This window comes from Trichogramma pretiosum, unplaced genomic scaffold, assembly GCF_000599845.2.
Source record: "Trichogramma pretiosum strain Unisexual culture from Peru unplaced genomic scaffold, Tpre_2.0 scaffold28, whole genome shotgun sequence".
NCBI lineage: Eukaryota > Metazoa > Arthropoda > Insecta > Hymenoptera > Trichogrammatidae > Trichogramma > Trichogramma pretiosum.
In genome coordinates, this window is record NW_019641710.1 from 1,646,147 (window position 1) to 1,663,525 (window position 17,379).

General features: G+C 37.6%; 3 protein-coding genes across 7 annotated transcripts in view; 2 read left to right on the forward strand and 1 right to left on the reverse strand.

Annotated features, from left to right (window-relative positions):
* Nucleotide 1: 1 nt before the first annotated feature.
* On the forward strand, nt 2-1,120 carry LOC106658482 (progestin and adipoQ receptor family member 4). Its single transcript, XM_023463165.1, has 4 exons — nt 2-26; nt 349-452; nt 534-671; nt 884-1,120. The coding sequence occupies exons 1-4, from the start codon at nt 2-4 to the stop codon at nt 1,118-1,120; spliced, it is 504 nt and encodes a 167-aa protein (XP_023318933.1).
* A 2,474-nt stretch (nt 1,121-3,594) lies between these two features.
* LOC106658919 (F-box only protein 9) lies at nt 3,595-6,021 on the reverse strand. Its single transcript, XM_014381094.2, has 6 exons — nt 5,806-6,021; nt 5,245-5,472; nt 4,875-5,168; nt 4,455-4,810; nt 4,121-4,370; nt 3,595-4,047 (listed from the first exon to the last, which is right to left on the reverse strand). Exons 1-6 carry the CDS (start codon nt 5,806-5,808, stop codon nt 3,859-3,861), a joined length of 1,320 nt encoding a protein of 439 aa, XP_014236580.1. The 5' UTR covers nt 5,809-6,021; the 3' UTR covers nt 3,595-3,858.
* A 4,411-nt stretch (nt 6,022-10,432) lies between these two features.
* The window catches only part of LOC106659054 (rho guanine nucleotide exchange factor 11), a 32,077-nt gene continuing 25,130 nt past the window's right edge, over nt 10,433-17,379 (forward strand). For 2 of the 5 annotated variants that reach the window (XM_014381347.2, XM_014381349.2), the window contains exons 1-12: nt 10,433-10,801; nt 11,529-11,745; nt 11,870-11,919; nt 12,580-12,637; nt 12,941-13,137; nt 13,212-13,427; nt 14,141-14,383; nt 15,683-16,057; nt 16,496-16,633; nt 16,844-16,957; nt 17,040-17,138; nt 17,214-17,306. In XM_014381347.2, the coding sequence (XP_014236833.1) occupies nt 11,598-11,745; nt 11,870-11,919; nt 12,580-12,637; nt 12,941-13,137; nt 13,212-13,427; nt 14,141-14,383; nt 15,683-16,057; nt 16,496-16,633; nt 16,844-16,957; nt 17,040-17,138; nt 17,214-17,306 (1,731 nt within the window). In that variant the 5' untranslated portion in view covers nt 10,433-10,801; nt 11,529-11,597. Of the gene's footprint in view, nt 10,802-11,474; nt 11,746-11,869; nt 11,920-12,579; nt 12,638-12,940; nt 13,138-13,211; nt 13,428-14,140; nt 14,384-15,682; nt 16,058-16,495; nt 16,634-16,843; nt 16,958-17,039; nt 17,139-17,213; nt 17,307-17,379 lie in introns of all 5 variants that reach the window. The other 3 variants (XM_014381348.2, XM_023463221.1, XM_014381350.2) reach the window with 3 other exon arrangements.

The window sequence follows — 17,379 nt, forward strand, 5'->3', positions numbered from 1 at the left end:
AATGACTCTCCTTCCACCTGTTAGACGTCTGCTCCGAGATTTCTACGACGTACGCTAATACACACACACACACACACACACACACACACACACACATTCATTTTCTCATGTATGTAACGTACACACTGGATTGTGTGTCGCACTGCAGCGTTTGTAACCCGTTACACAACTGGTTTTTGCGTGATTTCATATATTATATGCCGTTCAAGCGAGTAACTGTTTTATCCGCCGAAGATGCGGTTTTATGAATTTATACTTACTTTCTATTTTTTTTTATCGGCAAAAAATAAGAGAAAATTTGCATTAAACTGGTTAAATTTATATGAAAAATCGATTGATCGTTTACAGGGGCATTGCCATTGATAGCAGCGTCGGTCCATTGCCTTCCAGACCTACTGTGGCTGTCGTGCATCGTCACCTACTGTTTCCTCAGCATTTGGGGCCTTTATAAAGTTCGTTTCCTTACTCATTTTTAATTTTCACAAAAAAATATTCTCGAACCGCGTAATCGTCTTGATTATTTTGTTGCTCAGGCAATGAACGCCAAATCGCCTTGGGAAAGGCGGTTGTGCTTCTCACCACCCTTCATGATGCGCATGCTGGTGCTGGTGCTAAGGTCACTAGGGGTCGGTGGTGGACACCCCGACGCTTTCACCCACGTCGTTCTTCAGGTAAATTTTCTCTCATTTTTTATTGAAAATAAAAAAAAATGAATCTCAACGAACCTATTCAAAACCAATTCATATTTAAATCACAAGATCGGGAAAATAATTGTCCAACGAAAATAATTATTAATCTTGGCAACTTTGATACCTGTACATAAATGCGCACCTCATAAGTCTATAATCATCGATATAAAAGAAAAATGTGAAAAAATTGGCAGGATCTGATAGCCGTGATCGGGGGCACGATAGGCGCCATGCGAGTGCCGGAAAAATGGATCCCGGGCTGCTTCGACATGCTGTTCAATTCGCACAACATCATGCACGTGATGGTGGTGGTGGCCGTCTGCTCGATGCACGCGGCTACTCTCCACGACCTCGCCTGGATGCTCGAGCCCGAGGTCTGCAGCGGCAGCGGCTCGCCCGACGATCTCGTCCCGCGTCATCCGGAGCTCTGAATCGACGAGGCGGCCACTGACAAGACGCCGTCTCTGACGCACCGTGGAAGTTTTCGTTCGGCCCTTCAACCATTCCAACCGTACGCGTACGAGTATTGCATAACATTACAATTATACACCGATTATAAAATCACTATGTACATGCAAACGGCGATGCAATAATTATCATACAAAATAATAACGAAGACGCGCCAAGAAACGCGAAAATTTGATGACAATTAAACAAAGGCGGTAACACACACAAAAAAACAAAAATAAAAAAAATTGATACTTTTTCAGGAGCATCGCACTCGGTGCGCATTCGAAACTATTTGAATTAATTATCGAGTAATAATTACATTGAACTAAAAAGTTCTATCTTTATTGCAGCACACTTAAGCGATGCTTTTAATGTGTATTTCGACAATTGTTTCGTTTGCCTGGTTTCGCCTTTAACGTCGTTCTATTATATGAATATGCAACTTAGTCAATTGTCAAATATTTCTACACGTACATTCCGTTAATTTTACAAAATGAATTTTAGAAATAAATTACTTGGCGATCTAATAACACATGTCAGGGTAGATTTTAGCGCGACGATCCACTGAGGAACGGAATCATTTTACGAAATAATCTCGAAAAAATATGGAAATTGCAGGAAGGATGAATTATTTGTAAATTTTTCAAAGAGCCAACTCTGGACTAGATTCAAAGCATGCCCTCGGTGATTAAATCTTTTTTCCCCTACACTTATACGCAAAGATTATAATATACTTTTAAATGAAATTATAATGTGGTAGCTGATCATTGAACGTCCGCATATAATGTAGAATAAAATACACGCGTATCAAAGAAAATTTTAAGTATATAATATATAGTATGTATATTTTAACATTGCATCGATTGCTTTTCGTCGATTTACTCTTATACATGGAACGTCGACTCTATCTGTCCTTTTGAAATCTGTGATTTCCTGCCCGCTGCATTATATAAATTATATGCTGCCATAATATTCATGCGAATAAACTATAAGAAAAGTGCGAGAGGGAAAAATTCGATTACGCATCCTGACAACGATTTTCCTTTTATCTCTTGTACACATGTAGAAGAAATAGATTTTGACGGAGAAAAATTACGATATCTCATCAATAAGATTGATTTCAAAACAATACAAATAATTGAAGCTTCGAGGCGCTTTCAAAGCACGGAAGTAGAAAAAGTTATGTTGAATAAATCTTTGTAATCAGTTAAGCGTCTTTACTAGTAGCCTTCTATGCCTTAATAGATCATAGTGGTAATTAACAACAATTGCGTAAGGTATAAGTGTACTTATATGTGGTGGTCGATCGAATCTGCGCAGTGAAAAAAACAAGCAAAAAATAAAATAAAAAATACACGAAAAAGAAAACATCAACTTTGTTTTTTGCTTTTTTCGACTATTTCAAAAATCTAAAGTCAGATTTTCGAGAAAAAGAAAATTAATTCGATGAGTATAACAGATTCTCTATGCGTCAAGTTTATAAACAATAAGCAACTATTTATTATTTTTGTTTACATTCACTCTTATGAATTGAAAAGACTATAGGGCATTTTATTCCAATTCAAATAAATTTACTTCCATTTTAAAGGGTGATAGAAAACTCTGATGGTAAGAATTTTTAAAAGAACTTTTCACTCATTAATTAAGCCATAATAATCAATTACTACTTATACGCTCATTTGCACCGTATTTCATACTTTAATGAAATTAGCTTCGTCTTTACACATTTTCTTTTCATTAAACGCAGCATTTTGAGTAAAATGTCTTTAATAGACAGTGGAACCAATCGTGTAATTCAGAAACTCTTCTTACATGAAAACTTTTTATGCAAGATGAAAGAAATCTTGTGAACAGTTCGAATTAAACTCTAAAATGAATATTAGCTGAATGATAACGTGAAAAACAAAATAAAAATGAAATACCTCTCAATTGGCTAATGATTCTTATGATGCTCGGATTCGGCCAAAATATGTGAAAATCCTTGAAAATAAATTTAATCATTGCAGATAAATGCTTGACAAGAAAGGCTGTGATGCGTTTGTGAACGCCAATATATCTTGTTAAAATACGCTACGATAAATATGTTTTCTTGCTTCTTTCTTCAATAACTGATAAACAATATAGAGCGAAAATCTTCTAGTTATTATAATGATTGTCTACGCTAATTTTTTCATTACTTCCAATTCAATAATAAAAATAACAAACTTATACAAGAAAATTAGCACGTATACGACAACAGAAAATAATCTCGACAGAGTAACATAACTAATTAAGTATATCATAATAAGTGAGTAATAATATACATAAGCTGGTGGTTAAAACAAGCAATTCTGGCGAACTTAGAATTAAAAATATGATACATTTAATGTAGTAGGTACTGAAGTGCTATTTTGAAACTGTCACTCGAAGGTTTCGAAACAGATTGTATATTATTGTTAGACGAATAAACTATATACACCGTTCCAAAATTCATGGCATTATTTATTTCACATCACATGTAAAAATCCCAAAAAAATAATAACAAATATAGATGTCTATGCACTTTACGTAAATTTTTCAAAAATTCACTCAACACTCATATGATATGAAGATAAATCGAGAACAAGTAAAATAAATTATATCAAGCGTATAAACTGAACTTTTTAAATATTTACACTTTGATCTATGAATTTATTTACACTTGAGCGCATAAATCGAACACTCGAACGCAATTTCAAAGCTATTCCAATGGAAATTCGCTATCATGGGTGTAGCATTTAACACGGCCAAATCGGAATGACGGATACCTGCCGCCAAGATTCATTTTTGCTGGAATTTCATCGCCATTTTTATACTTTGTATAAATCGAATAACTCAACCACGAAAGTTGAAAATTGACTCGCTTCCGATAAGTTTGAATTTCAAATTCCTGTAAAAATCCAAAGAGGAAAATTAATGTTTTTACTTTTATTAATACATCGGAAAAGTGAACCACTACTGACCAAATAAAATGTTTGTACACCACTATCATGTGCTATTTCATTACGTTTACGTCGTCGATTTGAGTAAACAACATTCGAATCATTTTTGGTCCCTTGTCGTTTCATTACCAGAGTTACTCGATTTTCATGCAGTCTATAGTGACCTATTAACACAGAAGGATTTCGAGGATTGCGACTTTTTAAAGAATTCACACATGATTGCGGTTCTTCAGTCGATGTTAACATTAATACTTTCCCCTCCGGAAAAAATCTGGAAAATAATCAATATGAAATAAAGTAAAAGAGTAAAAAGATTTATATGTTGATTATATGCACAAACTCAAATGATTAATACCTCAAGTATCTGTAATATTCCACAACATGCCACGGCCTATAAAATTGATCTTGAAAACTATTTTCCCCAGGTCTTAGGTAAGTTGTTTTACTAACATAACAACCATTGTACTGCAGTCTTGGACGCTGCATATACATGTGTCGCCATGAGTGGTAATCTGGTTCAAAGTGGCCACATTTTACTCCCCAGACTCTAATGCATGCCATCCTCCATATCTCTACATCTCTAGAAAAAACATAAAAACCCTTGCAAACTTGTGAAACTTTCTCTAAACTTCTAAAATCTAGTTCTCTAGAAACAATCCATCGAAAAATGTACAAAATTATTTCTATAGGAAGGGCTGAGATGTGAACCATCTGTAGAGAAAATTAAATTTTGTAATTGCTATGAAAGTTTTAAATAAAATAAAATTGAAATTACCTCTTGTTCATTATTTAAAAGGCACACCTGACCAGTTTTTTCAACGTCATTAGAAAATTTTTCAAAAATATTACTATCATCTTGTGTTTCCAATGATTTTCTATCACATTTTATTATTTCAGAAGATACCTGCTTTTCTGGCTCAATTTCTTCTCTAGGTTTAGGTTTTGTGGATTCATATATGCGAAATTCTATATCTGGTACCAATTGTACTGCTCTACGATAAAATTGTATGGCTTCATAAAGTTTTCCAGTTCTTTCATGTTCGACTCCTAATAAGAATAACTTCTTAGCCTAAAAAAAAATATTAACAGCTTTTAAAAATCATATCAACAATACCATATAAAAAGTTGATGAAAACTAAAAGTACTTGAGCTTCTTTTGCAGTGTCTTCTAAAAGATCTTGCAATTTTTCGTGAATATCTTCGTCTTTTTGAACCGAATCGTGAGACTGACTTTTTTGATTTTGAACATGTTTCGGCGATGATTGTAATTCTCTTTTCCATTCTTCACGAAAAGTTTTCAGTGCATCTGGACTTTGTAAGGAAGAGGAATCATCTTTTTCGGCAGCTGGGTCATCCAAAGCAGTAGTGGAACTCTAAAATGTTAAAAAAATAATGCAATCAATCGCTCAACTTTTATTTATCCATAAAGAATTCGATAAAATAATTATACTGTAAATGAACAAATTCTTATTGTAAATTTTCATATGGAAAATGATCAGATCGCGTTAAAACCATCGAATGGAAAAAACTGTAAGCATCTAAAAGTCTATAGGGAGAAAAATATGAACTGCGTAGGAGTGTTTTGAATCAAACTTTGGCGATAAGCCTAAAGAACCAATAACACAATGCTGTCATATTTCGGAGGTTATGTAAGCGATCGTCGAGAACCAACGGACTTTGGAGTTGTAAAGAGGAAAAATACTCACCATCGTGGCGATCGGTGGCAGTCGGTCGTTAAAAGGAAGCTTGGTTGATTATCCGATGATTCGACGATTCAACGAACGAGCTCACGGTCGGAAAAACGTATGAGCGAACGAAAACACAACATTGCCAGTCTAGCAGCCGCCATTATTTGCAGAGCAGTCAGCAGTGATAAACTGCGTCGTGCGCCTGATCGAGAGCTGTCGTTGGAGCACACCTGCGTCCTGCACACGCTCATCGTCATGTTTATATAGCCGTTGGCGTACTCGAGGCACGCGAATTTGCCAACGTATACACGTGGGCGGTTATGTCAAAATGTAAAACACGTATACATAAAAACAGCCGCAACTATTTCAAAAAGGTAAATATCGTTAGGTAAAACTGCGTAAAAAAAACAATAAAATGAAATCGTTTATCGTTTATCATAATGAAAAGCATGAATACCCGCATGAGTATTTAACGTCACGATAGTAGAAAAAAAGCTCAAAAAGCTCCATTCGTGCATTAAAATCAATGAATGGAATAGCTGCGCAGATCGAAGTAAAAAATCAAAGCATGATTAACGTACGATGAATAATGTGAGTGAAATGTTTCCAAGAAATAATGTTCACAGGAGCGCGTTGAAGAAATATCCTAGTCGCGTTCTCAAGCGCAACAGCTTCGAACGAGTAAAATTGGCCATTAGTCGTTGATTAGACGCGTGCGAGCTCCGAAAAGTCCCTGGCTTACATTCATCGAAGAATCGCGCGCGCAGCTAGCAGTCGGTCACTATTTATAAATATACGACCGGAAGATTAATATAAACAATGAAAATAAAGTGGTCGGGTTGCCGAGGTAAAAGAGTGTACAATAGAATGGTTTCGAGAGGCAGAGTTGCGAACGTTATCGTAAAGGCAGCACTCGCGGCGATAAAATTTTAGATGCTGCCGTTATGTACTTGCCGGTGTATGGGTATAGGTATAGAGAGCTTCGGGTAACGCCGATTCGATCCTCGAGCAGCTGCCTGTATGCCAGTGTAGGTGTGCTTTCTTTTTTTTTCGCTCGTCGTGTTTACATAAGTTTTGGCGCATTATGCGGCTCGAGCGAGTTAAGTTGGCTCGCGTTCTTGGGACCGACGAGCGCGTCGCGTGCGAGCGAAAATCGCGTAGTAGGTAGGCGCACCACTACAGCGAGCTCCGGAAGGTGCTGCGGCTGCATTCGAGGCTCGCGCGCTTATCGCGATTCGCGACTCACTCGCGAGTTATAAGTGTATAGTTGCGGTTCCGAGCCGTTGCGCGCTGCCTGCTGCAGTATAGAGGTGGTGCAGCCAGCAGCGTATTTATGCGTGCTCGGCCAGTCGTACACACAAGGCATGCATTTGAACGTTCAGCGGCAGCAGGCCGGAGCAGCGAGAGACTTTTTTCAAACTACATTGCGTCGATATTAATTAGGAAGGATAGACCGAGTCGAGGATAGCGAGCTTTAACGCTCGCGAGATGTGGTAAAATCTCGTGCGGATTGTTGTATAGAGCTCCTGGCTCCAGCTAAGATGGCGACGGCTGCGATTCGCTTAATGTTTATCTTCCGGCAGCGTTGGCGCGCGTCAACGTCCGCCCTCCCACGTACTCTATTCGTGTACGTATGTAGTGGATACATGCAACACAACACACATACCTATACATTGCATTTATTATGTACACACACACATAGCACAGACACACTGTGCTATACGCGGTAACGCGGTATCGCTCCTGCGGACTGCGGATTCGTCACTCGCAGCAGCGCAGAGTCGCGGATTCTACGCGATATATAGCGCGGGGCATTTTCATCGCTCGAAAGATAGGACTCGCGTATAATATATGTATATGCAGCTGCAGCAACAGAGATACGGCATAGCGATTGCCGATAAAAGAACGAGATACGTTCACGCACAAGAGCCTACACCGCGAGTAGCTGCACGCGGAGAACCAAAGAAGAGAGAGAGAGAGGCTGAACATGTGTGTGGATTGCGAATATGTGTGCGGGCGAGCGAGGGAGGGAGAGGGAGGAAGCACTAGGCAAACTCGCGATCGTCGTCTTTTCTCTTCTCTCTCTCTCTCTCTTTTGCTCTCGAGTTATGCTGCCGCTTTCTACAAATGAACGCACAGTCGCACACACAGACCAGCTATTCTCTCTCTCTCTCTCTCTTACTCGCTCTATGCATGCGTGTATGTTAGTTATAGACACGAAATATCGAATGTTGTACGCGAGACTATTATGCGAATCGCATCGCAAGTATGATATAGGCGGACTTGAGACTCGAGCCTGGCTTTTGCGCTTGTGAGTGCTGCTGCACATTCATATATTGCGCTACACGACTAACGGCAAAGCAGCAGCAGCAGCGACTGACGAGAGATTAATGTATAGCTAGTATACAAGTCTGCGCTATAGCTCTGTATGCACACATACGACGTTATCAAAAGGAGTTTAATTTTTTTTCTGACAACTTGAAACTTAAATTTAGCGTAGCAAGGGCGACTCTCTGCGTTAATTGGCAGCGGAAATCATAACAATAGCCTACGGGCCAGTATATAGAGAGCCCCTACCTCGCTCTGTTTACATTTCGAGCTGTTGAGCAGAATTAAACGTCTCATGGTGTACATATTAAGACTGCTGCATGTGTGTAATGCGTATTTGAGCGCATTACAGCTCCGACTTCTCCGTAGACTAGAAGTCGAGTCCGTACTTATATGCGACGTGGACGTCTGCAGATTTATATATGTGTGTGCATTATAAATACGTGCATGTGTAACATGTATGCGTTTGTATATTAAGCGCGCGGCAGTCAGTCGCTGTCGTGTATACACATGCTATGCACATCGCGCTAATAAACAGAGACCGAGAAATAAAATTACAGTTTTGCAGTGTGGTAGTGTTTCGAACGCGATGCTGATATACAGATAGCGACGTACGGAATGAGTCGACGCCCGTAGCAGCAGCAGCAGCTCACTGCACAATGTGCACGATTTTTAAAAATGCATCTTATGCCCTGTACCCATAGACAGTAGACAGATAATAAATAATAAAAACGCAGTGGCCTTGGTATAAGAAATCCTCGAGTGCGGAGCCCAAGCAACAGAAGAAGAAATAACGAGTCCACGCCTCGTCCAAGTGCATTCAGAATTAGGATTACTAGTTCGCGCGACTCCTACATACATACGTGTATCTGTATTCTCGTGTGCGAGCTGCTGCTCGTCCGCCGCGGCTCGCTGTGTTCGTGTACCGCGTACGTGTGTGTGCAATAGTAAGTCAGGCTGTTTAAGCAGCAGAGCAGCGAGAGCAGTAGGCATACACAACTGCGAGGTCGAGGAGCGCCGTTATATACCTATCCTACTGAGCGCGTATATAGCGCGACAATTACGAATCGCTCGTTGCTCGTCGTCGTCGTTCGCTTGCTCTCATACATATACTTGCATTCTTCGCGGCTTCTTGCCTGTTGACTGCTGCACTGACCGAGGCAGCTCTTGCTCGCCTGCGCGCGTGCCTCGCTCAACCAATATTTTATATGCTTATGTATACAAAACAATCGTAGGGCTGTTGATGCACACACCTGCCTGCACCACTTGGATTTCATAAAAAAGCGAGTGTCGTCGTGCAAAACAAAAGACGATACAAAGTATCGCCAGTGCATCGTCGATGACAGCCGAATGCATTTTTTACCTCTCGTACACCGCGTACAGTGCATCGTAACTCCGACCAAGTGTGTCCATGTGTGCGTGCTTCTCTGCTTCTCCTCGGCCGTGTGTCTGTGCTCCGAGACTCGGGAGCTGCCTTTCGTGCATGTTGCACTGTAACACACACTCGCACATACGGGCGCGCTCGCGCGTACACCTCTTTCGTCTATAATATACGTTTACGCATCCAGTGTGCGTTGTGAGTGTACTGCAGTATCGTCGTCACGGCCTGTGAATTCACGAAAATTGCGAAAGTACGTGTCAAAATATTGTTGTGCTCCTTCCTGCCTCCACTACATGCTGCCAAGTGTCAGTGCGCCCTAGTGTGTCTTGTACATAGTGTAAATACATTCGTACATGTAGCCGATGTGTGTGTGTGTGTGTGTAATGTAGTATTATATATATAAACTAAAGTGTATTATATATATACTGCTGATGTAGGCGAGCTGATAGTCATCGTGCGTTCGGGCGTATCATATACATATAGAAAAATAGTTGTTGCTGTACTTTCGTGCCGAGCTGAACCTGCCTGCCTGCCTGCTCCTACGTACGGATCTCGTCGCAGCGCACAGTCATCTCCGAGCCTCGACGTCTACGTCTTGTCTTGGCCGTTTTCACCGAAATTCTCTAATATACCTTCAACGGCTCTGCGTCTCTCTCTGTGTTTCGGTCTGTGTGTTGTGGCTGTGCTGTGCCCGTGCACGTAAAACATATAACGTGCCTGGAAAAAGAAGCTTACGAAAAAGAAAGAGAAAGAGAGGCGGAGGCTCGCAGCTCGCAGTCGCTCTTTCTCGCTCTTTACTTGCGTATATAGACACACATACACACATTAACGCACACAGAGAGACTGACTCGCTGCTCTCGGCTCTCTCGCTTACATATATATGTACGTGTGTGTACACTTCTCGCGTATACACACATCTATATATGTATACATATACGCTTCAGCAGCAAAGCGAGGCAAGCAAGCAAGCAGCAGCAGCAGCAGCAGCCGCGACCAGCTATCCGCAACAGCTTCTCCTTTTGTTATGACGAGGATCGCCTCGTCATTGCGCCTATAAACCCTGAAAGGCAGCAGCCGAGAAAGAGTGAGAGAAAGAAAGAGAGACGAGCTCGAGAGAGCGACTTTTATACATACATTTTACCAAAGATCATGAGGATTTGTAATACGACTGCTCGTCGAGGTGGAGTCGTCGTTCTTCGCGCTTCCGAATAGAAAGAATAACTCGCGAGGCGAAAGCGGATTCTCACGTCCGATTCCACGTCGTGTGCATGCAGTCCGATGCAATGATGCAAAATCCTGCTGCAGGTGAGCCTCTATGTATGTAATGTTGTTTTTTCCTCTTTTTACGTGCTCACAGTGAATCCTCGTATTGTACTCCTCGATCCAACTATAGTTGGTCAGCGTGTCAACGTCCCAAAGAATGCCACAACTCTCGAGATTTTATACTCTATGACTCGAGAGAGGCTGCGTGGGTGTTGCTGCTGATCCTATGATTATTATTAGTTGTCAAAATGCTTATGAGAATACGTTTGCCCGTCACAAAATCATTTCTCATTTATCCATTACTATCAGTTACATGACAAAAATTGGAATTCTGTCATTGACAGTGTTCTATATACTTTTGACTTGATTATATATGAATGGAAATGAGATGTATGAATCACTTGGCTTCCCATGCTAAAACTTGACTTTTCTCTCATTGTACTAGCTAAAATAACATTCATTTTAGATATTAATTTAATCAAATTTAATTACATCCATTGATAACAATTAGAATCATCCTGTTGAAAGTGGAATTTTTCAGATATGCAACTGGTTACTAATTTGCATTTATCATACAACTGAGTATCAAATTAGTATCTGAGTAAATGGTTTCAATCTGACAAGTTAGCTAGTACAAATTGGCAATGAATTTTTTCTAACTACGACCATTCCATTTTATAAGTTGAATAAAGAATGATATTTACATTTTTCATAGTATCAAGAGTCAGAATATACAAGGTCACTAACTTTTGTTTGTGTATCTTTCAAGCTAGTTATCCAACCAGGCAGTGTTAGGAGTATTACAATTTTATTAGGCTTTTAATAGCCTGTAGAAGGGATGAATGGAACAATAGCACTGCATTGCGTTGGTGGCGGAATCACCGAAACACCTCCAGTCGCCACATTGGTTGTTTATAAAGATGAAGCTGGATATGGGATGAAAGTTTCTGGTGACAATCCAGTTTATGTTCAATCTGTTAAAGAAGGTAAATTAAATTCTGACTTGTAACATTTTATAAATTACATTTCAAAATATCTTGGCTCATTTAAAATTAAACTATATTTTAAATTCAAAAATCATCAAAATAAACAATTACATTTTTTGCGTAGGTGGTGCAGCAGCAAGAGCTGGCTTAAGCCCAGGTGACAAAATCATCAAGGTGGGTTGCATTTGTTAAATTAGATAAAAAAGTTATGGATCCAAAATTTACTCAGAATAAAACTTGAATGTTAATTTCTTTTACATAAAAATACATTTATTATCCATTAATTTGAATATAAATTTGTATCAGAATGATGAATAAAAGATTTTATTTGATCATCATGAAAGAATTAATGAAATAAGTTAGTATACATCAGTTCTGTTGATACCAAAAGATTCGCTCTTGTCTTACATATTCTTTCAATAAACATCAATAAATATTAGTATTTTTGAAATAATTACTTTTTTTTTATTAAAAATAAAAATATTTCATAATAATTTTTATTAAATGCAACATAAAAAAAAATATTATTGATTAAAAAAAGAATCATAAGTAACATGAAAATAACAAAAAATTTTACTCCAAGATTATGACCAAAAATTATGCTCTGAGAGCTTATAAATCTATAAAACCACTCATTGTTAGTTTGCAATGACATAGAATTATTTGATTTATTTTTCATGTAATCTATATTTTCCTCATACCATAAATAATACTTTATTTGCACTGAGTATTTTTCACAAAATCTTGAAGAAGTAAATTAAAATAGTTTTTATTTATATGTATTTTTATGAATGTTAATAATTATCTTTTAATATATCGAATTATTTTTTTCAGGTAAACGGAGTTAATGTGACGCAGTCTACCCATACACAAGTGGTCGAACTTATCAAATGTTAGTTGAGTATACTTTTATGTCGCAAAATTTTACTAATGGCATTTTCATTGAATTTGAATTCCTTAAAAATAACAAGATTGTTATTGATTAGTTCATTAAAGCACTCAATTCAAACATATTCTATTACTTTTTTAATTCAAACATTTTTTGTTGTTAAAATTATGAATTGCAAAAAAAATTATTAATTATCAATGAGAATATTTTTATTATATTTTCCTTTTGAATATTTAAGAACTGAATAATGTTAATGAATGTTATTGTATTGATAAAATATATGTTAATTTTTAAATTTTTATTCAGCATCTGTGCAAGTAGTCTTGACTGTGCAACAAAAATCACACAATATGTCTTCTGGTTTCTCCTCATCACAGCATCACCGCCCAACTAGCTTATCAACCAATTCTAATACTATTCCATCTTCAGCAGTAACTTTACAACACAGAGTTTCAACTGGGCCAACATGTACAGAAAGAATAACTGGTCCACAACCTGTTGATGTAAATATTAATATTTTTATTGCATTTATACAAATAAAAAGAATATCATAATTGATTTCATCATTATGCAACAGTTGGAAAAAAGAAGACAATTAGATGCGGAGCGTGTAAAGACTCTACAATTAATGTTGGAAGTTGAACAAAGTAATGTTGACAAGCTTCGCAGTGAACTTGCCAAACTGGCTAGCCAAGCAAATTCTGGTAATGCTAATAACATAGTAGCCAAACAAGCAGAATTATCAACAGCAGAACGTCGATTGAAAAAATTGCAGGAGCCTTTAGATCGTCAGGTATGAACAATTAATATATTTCATTTTCATGCTTATCTTTGATGTATATATCAGCATCTAAGCTTAAGTTTTTGCAGTGATCAGTTTTGTTTGTAATGGGTTGAAAACTCTTTTAATTAACCATGCATAAGTGATAATAAAGGTTGTTATATACTTTAAAGGAATTAATACTAAAACTATAAAGTAACAATACACATTATCTTAAATTACTATACATAACATTTACAACACTTAAAAATAAAAATTCATGAAAGCACATTTATTTTTTTAAACTATAAAGATAGTATATAAAATCAAAAACCTTCAGAACTGATCGCATATACAACAGCAGTTTATCAATGTTCAAGTTAAACTTTCTTTCAATATCTATGTTTAAAGTTTATGATTTTGACTGTAAATTGTCTTGTTAGCACATGTACATTTATTTCGCATGCTTATTCACTCACTTTACTTTTAAAGTAAAAAGCACTACAAGCAGACAATAATCCATATGATTGTCATCATATTGTCAAAACCATAAACTTCGCAAAGTTCATTCATTCTTTGCGCATCATACAAAAAGACATGAAAATAACATGAGACAATCAGCCCAAAAACAGCGGCTAGCTTTGTTTGTTATTGTGTTGTTGTTGTTGTTATTGTTTTGATCGAACATTTTTTTTGTTTTTTGTTACTTTGTCTTCGTTCGTCGTCGCCGTCGCCATCATTTACAGCTTTGCGCTATGGTAAGCTCGCACAACAGTAGTCTGAGCAGCGGCGGCGGTAGTTGTTGCGATTCTGAGACACCACCGCCGCTGCCCTCCCGCAAGTCCTTATCCACGCTGAGTCAATCTCCGCCACCCTTGCCACCGCGACCGTCTCCCAATAACTCATTGAGCTCTAGTATAAACTCGTCGCACATGGTGTTTGATCAGGGGAGATCATACTTAACGACTGCTACTGGTTCGCATAATTTTGTAAGTAAACAAACCAAAAAAAAAGATGGATCGTGTCATTTTTGGTATTTAAAAAATGTCACTATAGACATTACTTATGCTTATTAATTGTTCATATGTACATGAATTGTTTATACCTCAAACAAGTATACTCCTACACTTTCTTAAATTCATAATTTTTGTATAAAATTTTATCTTTCGTGATAGTTAAAATAGATATGTTCAACTATTATCTCACCAATAAAACATGGGATTGGCCAATCCTTAAGGTGTTATTCATCTATTTATTTTTACTGTATGAAAAAAAAATTCATTGCGACGAAGGAAAGATATTTCTGTTCCTTAAATAGTAGAAAATAGTATAAGCCATCACCATCTTGTAAATTATTGGTCAGTTTTTAACGCACAACTTATTCGTACGCGGCTATCATTAAGAGTCATAATTTATATTTGGTTAACTAGTTTTTTAAGTAAAAAAATCACCTAAATCTTTAACTTTGTACATAAAAAGTTTATCATGGGCATTGTTTTGGTGCGCACGATTATACAGATAAAATCATGTCCGCTAAAGAAACTGTCAAAATAGGAATATTCAAAATATGACTTGGTAATACTGTGACTTAAAGATTGACTACTTTGTCTGGATACAAGAACTCAATTACTATTTTAATGCATGAAATTTCTTTTGGTCGCAATGAATTACTTCACTCAGTTCAAGGTTACTCTTACGTATTTTTAGTAATTTTTTCGATTGATTTGTGTTCATTAATAATAATCTTCTTCTAAATGTATTATATACCTGAATTGATTATTAACAACTGTAGCTAACGAATAATTCATTCATTTTTCAAAAAATTAATCGATCTACTTGGTGTGAAAAAAAAACATAATTAGTCTTGTCCAACTGGACGATTGTTCGCGCATATTTTATTGAACTCGCAAAAATGTTGCTATCAATATTTTGTGCTAGACTTTCGAAAAGATAAAGTCGCGATTTTTATCGGTCTCTGTCGAAATCGTTAATGAGAGTCACTTACAATATAAACGCACGGCAGATTTTTCATACCAGTTTAATTTCAACTTCGGTCGGAGATGTTTTAAAAAAACTTTTTCGAGATGTTCTCTAACTTGAACAATATCCAACTCTCGCTGAATAATATAGCCATCTCGGTAATGATCGATATCTTTATCCAAATAGCACGATTGATATTTGATTCGAACAATTTTCCGAAAATCTACTAGTCTGCGGCAGTGGGCGCGCGCTTGTAACGCTAAAAATAGTTATTACATTATCTTTTTCTATTTCATGTTCACACACAGTTCACACAAGCGGCGACCTCGTCACCGTTGAGCGGAAAGCATCAGCGAGCCAAGTCGTCACCCGAACAATTGGGCAATGTATCGCCAGCCGAAGCGAGTCGGCGCCTCATCGCGTCGGAGTCCATGGGTGAATTAGCCGTCGGGCAGAGCAGAACGCCGACGTCGCCGTTGACGCATCAGCACTCGGTGGGCCACCATCAGCAGCAGCATCATTACCATCATCAGCAGCATCAGCACTACCATCATCGACACAGTGGCATCGATCTCGACGACCCGTGTTGCGGAGGTAGTGGTTTTCGCACACCGCCCGGGACTCCTCCGCCGCCATATCCCGCACCGATTCTCGCCGACGTTTCGTCATCTACGCTTAACGAGGTACGTGTGCATTTAATCGTGCTCCTTTACGATTACTTGATGTCTAAAGTGTGTGGTGCAGTGTCAAGAGAAAAATCCGCGAATGGATTTAATATATGCGCGTTTTTCGCACTCCTAACGGGACATTATACGTACGGCAGCCGATTCGTTCTATAAATACCAATCGATATAAAAAGTTATTCGTAGAATACCTCTGTTCTTATACAAACGCGAGGCAAGGCAAAAAATTTCGAGTGTAATTGCGATAAATATCAACGAAGAAAAATCAATGATATTTTGAATAACTTGATGTACCCATAATTGTATCGCTCCGCAATTAATCGTACGGGCTTTGAGTAGATCCAAAAAAGACACTTGAAGGATACCAAAGCTAAAATGTGCGATCAAAATTTTTGATATTTTATTATATTTTTTAATTAAAAAATGCATTTCATTTAGGGTATTACGGACAATTTTACCATGACTTCCTCATCAAGATCGATGCAAAGTTCACTAGATGCTAGTACTCCCGGTTTGGGAATGATTCAACAGCCAATCATGTCAATGGAAGATGACGATATGAGCGATCAAGAAGTTGTAAGTATATATAGTAATAGACCGAACGTATAGATATATTACGCATTGCGTTTAACTTCTTGTAAACAGAAATAATTGTTCATCATTTTTGCTTAACGTCGTAAGATAAAAATACAAACTGTAATTTATTCTCGGAAACATCTTCTCTGATCATTCTTCTGGCTAAGTGATAAAAGTTCAACGCTGAGTACATTTTCGAATTTTCCACAGGGACAATTGGAGGACCATGGCCCATTTAAATCACTCTCTAAATTATGGAAACATCACGCTCATCTGGCTGTATTTATGAATTATGTTCTTTCCAACTGGGATCCCTCTAGTCTGGTAAATTTTCCCTTATTTCTTCATTTCATGTCAGGTAGCTTTAAAAATTATCAAGAAGTTACATGAACAAATTTAATTTCAGCTATTTTATCTCATAACCGACCAATACAAAGAGGGCAATGCAAAAGAGATGCGGAAGTGGGCATATGAAATTCATTCAAGTTTTCTTGTTCCTGGAGCTGTAAGTAAAATTTGTGTCTATTTTTTCAATTTTGTTAACGTTTAGCATTCATGAACAACTTTAAATTATTTGCAGCCTCTACGTCTAAACAATGTAGACGAAAATGTCGCTCGTGAGATTGATGACGTGTTATTGAAAGAATCTGACAAAGAAGAAATTCTCCGAAAAGTATGAAGAATTCACTTTTGTTATTACAAAAAATAAGTAAATAAATAGTGCCGTTCAATATTGATAAAAAACA